This window comes from Akebia trifoliata, chromosome 15 (assembly GCF_017979445.1).
Source record: "Akebia trifoliata isolate Shusen 1 chromosome 15, ASM1797944v1, whole genome shotgun sequence".
In the NCBI taxonomy this organism is placed as follows: domain Eukaryota; kingdom Viridiplantae; phylum Streptophyta; class Magnoliopsida; order Ranunculales; family Lardizabalaceae; genus Akebia; species Akebia trifoliata.
This window is the reverse complement of record NC_141389.1, coordinates 1,503,290-1,510,006: the sequence shown is the minus strand read 5'-3', so window position 1 is coordinate 1,510,006 and position 6,717 is coordinate 1,503,290. Positions and strand designations below refer to the sequence as shown.

At 33.5% G+C, this 6,717-nt stretch overlaps 1 protein-coding gene and 1 long non-coding RNA gene across 2 annotated transcripts; one reads left to right on the top strand and one right to left on the bottom strand.

Moving 5' to 3' along the window:
- Nucleotides 1-600: 600 nt before the first annotated feature.
- LOC147383818 (uncharacterized) lies at nucleotides 601-1,427 on the top strand. The gene is made up of 3 exons (XR_015173051.1): nucleotides 601-673; nucleotides 847-915; nucleotides 1,014-1,427. It is a non-coding gene; the product is annotated as an uncharacterized LOC147383818 (long non-coding RNA).
- Nucleotides 1,428-3,577: 2,150 nt separating this feature from the next.
- On the bottom strand, nucleotides 3,578-5,984 carry LOC147383817 (putative leucine-rich repeat receptor-like protein kinase At5g49770). The gene is made up of 5 exons (XM_086426210.1): nucleotides 5,000-5,984; nucleotides 4,692-4,757; nucleotides 4,315-4,389; nucleotides 4,154-4,225; nucleotides 3,578-3,786 (listed from the first exon to the last, which is right to left on the bottom strand). The coding sequence occupies exons 2-5, from the start codon at nucleotides 4,706-4,708 to the stop codon at nucleotides 3,666-3,668; spliced, it is 285 nt and encodes a 94-aa protein (XP_086282336.1). The 5' UTR covers nucleotides 4,709-4,757; nucleotides 5,000-5,984; the 3' UTR covers nucleotides 3,578-3,665.
- Nucleotides 5,985-6,717: the final 733 nt, after the last annotated feature.

Sequence of the window (6,717 nt, the reverse complement as noted above, 5' to 3'; positions counted from 1 at the left end):
AGGTTATCTTACCTTTGTTGGAGGTAATCTTGTTACTTTGAAGAGCAAGAAACAAAAGGTCGTTTCTTTGTCAAGCGCAGAGGTTGAGTATCGAGCAATGGTGAAAGGCATATGTGAACTACTATGGTTGAAAAGGCTTATGGGGGAGTTGGGTTTCTCTTCTGGAAAGCCTATGAAGTTGTTTTGTGATAACCAATTAGCCATTAAAATTGCTGAAAATCCAGTACAACACGATCGTACAAAGCATGTGGAAATCGACAGGAATTTTATTTATGAGAAGTTGGAGAACAAGGAAGTTGAAGTGCCATATGTTGATACTAAAGTTCAGCTTGCAGATATATTAACAAAGGCCCTATCGAACTCAGCATTTGCCGATTCCCTTGTCAAGTTGGGCATATATGATATATACGCTCCACCTTGAGGGGGAGTGTCAAATATTGTGTACAGCCATTGTACAGTTGTACTAACGTGTACAGGATTTTCCTCCTATATATAGATTCCTTCCATAGATAGATACATCCCATATTTAGAATTGGGCAGTACATCATTGTATCCTATATAAACTTTGTATATGATGAAAGTAAATAATAATAAGATTTTCCATCTTTTCTCCTCTCTCAGTTTTAGTCTTGAGGATGGAAAAGTTCTCCTTCGGTTGGCACATGGATATGAGGTCTTATTTTCTCTCCGTAGCTTGGTTAACCATTAGAAACTGTGGTATCCCCTTTATTTTATTTAAATGTCCCCTCTGAATATTCTTGTTTTATAGTTTGATAATGCTGTGGTGGGTACTCGGTGATTTGTTGTTTTAATTTGTTCTTTGTTGTGAAAACTGAAATATATAAGGCGGGGGAGGACAAGGACCTTTTAGTAATGACAAGTGTGGAACTGAAAAAGCTGTTCCCTGGCAAGAAGGTAAAAGGAAGGAGAGTCTGCTTGGCGTTATATAAGTACGTTTATCAACTTAGCATTTGATCATACTTAACAGTCTCTTGTTATTTTATTCTCTATAGATCAAAAAAATAACGGAGATGAGCCTATCTGCTAATCAAGAAAGAGCAGAAATGGAGAAGAAGAGATTGGTTGGAAAGTAGAAGGCGCACCTGAGGAAGAACCCAAGGTGACAAGGGAGGTCCTGTTGATCCTATAAAGCTGCTGGTGGAGCTGTCTCCCATGGAAATTCGCACTTTTGTTATTGATTTTGAATACATTTTCCTTGAAACTGGTTCATACTTCTAAGTAAAATAAAAAATGCTTTGAGACTTCCTTAACAGTCTCAGAAGGCATTGTTTTACTTATGACTTTAAATGCCTTTAAAGAAAAATATATCTGGAACCTAATTATCCCTGATGGGAGGTAGTTTCTGAAAGATATTTTATGGAGAACCGCTTTGTTAATGGGTTTTAGATAATTTATTTTTGTACTTTTACTGTATCCAGTCATTTCTATAGTAGCCCACTTGTTCTGTCATAACTGATTGAACCCTATCTCTCTACTTTCTACAATTCCCCTCTCAAATGATATGTTGTTAGACCAAAGACTTTGGATTTATAATTTGTTCTGTAATGTTACAGATCATCAGACTACACATCTATGACAACAGGTGTAGCTGTTGAGAAGAAGAAGATTTGGTGTTGTGGGAATCAAATTTGTTATTTCAGACTACACATCTTTTTTTTGATCTTATTATTTTTTGATACTATAAATTGAATGCAAATTGGTGTGGAGGGAATGATAGTGGATGGGACCCATGTGGATATGAATGTGTGATTTTTTTCGCAGGGATAGATTGAAGACAAAAGCATTTGGGCCCCCAAAAAACAGTTTTGGGTGGTGTTTCAATTAAGTCGACGGCCTTATTTCGTCGAAAATATGGCAAGAATCCCATATTCGACGGTTTATAACTATTGAAAATTTGTTATTCGATGGTTATAGCCGTCGAATACATAATTACAAATATAATTCGACGGACTCTAACCGTCGAATAACATTTTTTCGATGGTTATAGACCTTCGAATTTATAAAATTCTATGGTTTTCAGCCGTCGAATTTTTTTTCGATAAAGTCCAATTCGATGGTCCAATTCGACGGTCGGGACTGTCGACTGGATCCATAATTCGACGGTTATGGGCTGTCAATATTTGGATATTTTCACATAGTGACTATTGGCACCCTAACTTTTACTTATTACACCCCAATTAAAAATAAAGAAAATGAATGAATGATTAAGAATAAGTAAAAGTTGTGGTGGTGCCAATAGAAACTCCCGCCCTTTTTCTTTTTTGCTAGATTTGTATATTTTGGATTTAAAATTTTATATAAGCCTATTTATAATTAATTGTAAACAACTATTGAAATTGTTTCAGCTAGTGTTGAAATGTTTTGTAACGGTGAAATAATTAATTTTCTACAAAGAGGGCTTTATTCGGTTTAAATGTCTAATTTCTATGTTTGGTAGTTAATAATAGATTTCTCTGTTAGAGATTAGTTAAAATAAAGTTTATGGTTGTCAAGTGCATTAAGTCTAGTCCTAAGTGTGGAATTCTACAAGTTATATACTCTTCCAAATTTCTAATTAAATTTCGTTGACAAAATTTCTTTTAATGTGGGTAGATCAAAAGTAATAACTAGGATTTTTATCAGTTTGTAGAAAATGTGATTATGTGGTTAGTAATTTTTAAAGCTCAAAACCAATGAAGTTTTAGAGTAAATGATCTATGATAGATATTTTATTTATTTATTTAATATTTATTAGGGATAAAATAATCTTTTGAATAAATTAATTAAGTTAGGTGTAGATTTATTTAATACCATTATATTGATTAACGATGAGGTTTAATAGATTATAATAATTTTTCAAAGATTGTAAAGCTTAAAGATGAGGTTTGTCGTATTAAAATAATTCACCATGGAGAACGTGCCAACTAGCTTGATTGGTAAAGTTATTGGGTGATGATACCAAAGACTTGGTTGAAATCTCGCTAGCACCGAGTCACTGAACTCATTAAAAATAGGGTTAATGATAAAAAAATTTCTATGGACTCACTACAAAATTTTAAGTTTTTAGCGGGGGTCAAAAACCGTCGCAAATATAAAACAACCGCCACTATTATTAATAGTGATGGCCACGTGTAACGCCAATATAGGCGGTGGCGCTAAAAACCATATTAAGCCCTATAGTGACGGTCAAAAACCGCCGCTAATTAATTGTATTACCGTCGCTATAGATGTTATGAGGCCTATAGTGACGATTATAAACCGCCGCTAATTAATTATATTACCGTCGCTATAGATGTAAACCAAAGTTATAAATACGTTTTGAATGCCTATAATAACGGTAATGACTGTCACTAATAAGATTTTTTTATTTTTTTATTTCTTTTATTTTAAAATTATTTGTAATTAAATACCTATTTTTATACAATCTGTTAATTAAACACAATTACTTAACAATCTTTGGATACAATGCACTTATAATCAACTAGAACTAATTAACTTTAGAAATTCTCATAAAATTACAAAGGAGTACATAGTAACTAACTTTTGATACGTCTCAACCAAGCAAAACAACCACCTCATTACAACAACTCTATAAAAAAAAAAAAAAAAAAAAAAAAAAAAAAAACCCTCTCCTCTCTGTAGACTCTTAGATAACAACATCAATTTTAACTTACAATATAAAACCTAGTAAAAGCATAAAAGAAGATGTGAATAAGAACACAAGTTCCTTTACCAGGACCTTCAAATGGTTCACAGGTGCCGTTTAAATCGTTGTGCTTTAAATTCCTGTCATCACATTTTCAAACTATCAGCTTCCAAATATTTATCTATATATTATGAGGATACATATTATTCATTTAAGTAGATTTGCAATTTCTTCTTCTTTTTCCTTGTATGGTAATTATAGCAGTCAAGTTCGGATTCGACAATTATGCAATGGGGTTCAGAGTTCAGTTTAATTTGGACAAATCAAGAAAAAAAATTCGCAAAAATTTTGGGGATTGTACAAAGCTTCATAAGATCTTTGGCTCATGTTCCAACTTGTGCCAAAGATCATGGAAAATCTAGCCCATAACATGTAATGACATATGCATTACACTTAGATTCATTTGTGAACTATTTCACATTATTTTGAGAGTCGGCAGATACTCACATTGTTTGTAATTGAGGGGAACTGGACAGGTGATGCGGTACTTCTCCTCGAAGTTGAGTGTCTTCCATGGCCCTGTATGACAAGATTTGTAACTTCAGGAAAACAGATTGAAACCTTCTTTTTTGTAAGAGATCTTGTGAGATGTAGAGGGAGAGAGATACAATGTGGTCAAGGACTCTACGGTTGAAAACAATGGGGGAACATCTGATGTATCAAAACTAGTATTGCTCATGTCCCTGCAAGGCACAAATTATGTTCAGTTGGTGATGAAGAACAACATTACTTAGATGGTATTAGATAAAAACTTATGATAATACAATTCTCTCTCAGAAATAGAATTTGGGTTAGGACATAATCTTTTTTTCTTCCACTCTTGTAGTATATTTATCTCGATATAATTTGTAAAGTTTTTCATACTTGCATGTAGTTGAGGAGGTACATGCCTGTTAGATTAGGTATGGTAATGAAAAATAGTAGCACATCCAATCACGTTAAAAACAAACAAATGGATCTGGCAAGCCATTTCAAAGTAACTTACACATGTATGAGAGCCATGTTTGAGCTGAAAAGTTTAGGTGGGATGGGACCAGAGAGTAAATTCTTTCTGAAATGATTGTCAAGAACGAACCAAAAATGGAAATCAGTAATTATCATCAACAAAAAAGACTTAGTCTTCTTTTACAAGGGAAGAAAGTGAACTACAAAGAGAAGACATAAAGGACAAGTCTGAATATCTCCGGACAACTGACCTTTCAGTCCCATAGTCGATAATTGTGTTAGATGAAATTGATTTGGGTCAGAATTTCAAGTATTTGAAATGGAAGATTAAATATAACAAACACTTACATGTAGATAACACGTGATTTGTTGCAGCGGATTCCCACCCAATCATCACCACAAGGATCTGAACCCACCCAATTTGGTGAAGTGTTCTCCCATACATCCTTCAAGGAGTTTAGAGCAGCTACTACACAAGGAGAAGCAAAAGAGTGTACACTATAAACCTAGTCACATAAAACTGAATTGGATCAATCAAAGCCAAGTATGGATCATTGATTAGATCTTAAGATAAATGCCCATGGGATTCTCTTCGGAGTCAAGACTCCGATTCAGCAAAATGTCTGGCATAACAATGACATATACTTAATCAAATTGGCAAGTTTTTCTTTGTGTCAAATGCGTTCTCAACAATATACAAAGTATGATCTAATAACACAAAACATACCATATTTGAATTCTCTAATGGATAATTGATGACAAACTAGAGACGACAATGATACTACATACCATCCGATATATCAGTCACCACCATTATAGCTGAGAGTTGGAGCATAAGAGCAAGCAGTAAGGCCCGGATTGTTCGGTCCATTGGTCGAATAAACGTCTTGAAAATCATTGTATTTGATTGGTTGGTAAACATTCTTCAAAAAATACTTCTATTACAATTGCTTTTGGCATATAACCAATTCTAAAAAACAAAATCATTTCAACCAATAATGATTTCTACAAGCCCATACAAGAGAAATTCTTTTTTCTAAAAAAAAAAATGAAAGCTGTAGCCCCTCATGTTTAAAAGAATACATATTTGATAGGTTCATGTTTAACAGAACTACCTTTGCATCACTGAGAATGGTTGGTATCATGTGGTATTCACACATGTATCATGATTCCTTGATGATCTGCATATAAACGGGTTGGATTAGAACAACCTTTATGTTTCTGACTAGAGAATTTTCAATGCTAAATGCAGGTGTTGCTGATGATTCTGAATCAACATCAGTAACATTCGATAATTACCGAACTATTTTCATCATTCACCATCTCATGCTCTATTTTCTTTTTCTTTTTTTCTTTTTTAAATAATTCTGAAAATCTAACCCTCAAATGCAGGGTTACAGGGCTATACTATTCGATACAAAAATCCTAAGTTCTATTCTTTTTTTCACTATCTTCTCTTATTTGATTATTAAATCTAAATTCCTGGTTGAAGCCTTTTAATTTGGTTTTCTAATTTCAGTTTTCTTTCCTGATTATTACAGTGGAACCCTTCTTGTTTGGAGCTAATAAGTGACAAAATGGTGGATAAGTACTTCTCCAAGGTGGATGACAAGGAATGGGAAGATTTAAAGCTCCCTGTTAGACCCAACTTGCCTTCCTTTGCTATGGCAAAGCTATGAGGATCATTGTAAATGGTGTTGAAGCTATATAGAATTACATCTATAGCCCATTAAGCAGGAAATTAGGATCATGATAAAATATCAATCGTCAATAGATGATAGCCCATTACACGGGATATTTCATGATAAACAAAGATTTGGTGCTGTTTGGTTGACATACTACAATGCATTTTTGTGTCATGGGTTCAAGCCTAGCTTACACACACACACAAATTTATAACAAGGATTATCAATGAGTCTAGCAATCACAAAGTAAAATTTCCACCAAAAAAATCAAAATCATGAAACAACAATAAGAATTTTCATACACAAGTATATTATCGAAGTTCATCAATCAAAAGAACTAAAGATCAATAAAAAAAAGAAATAAAAAACAAAAGACATGAA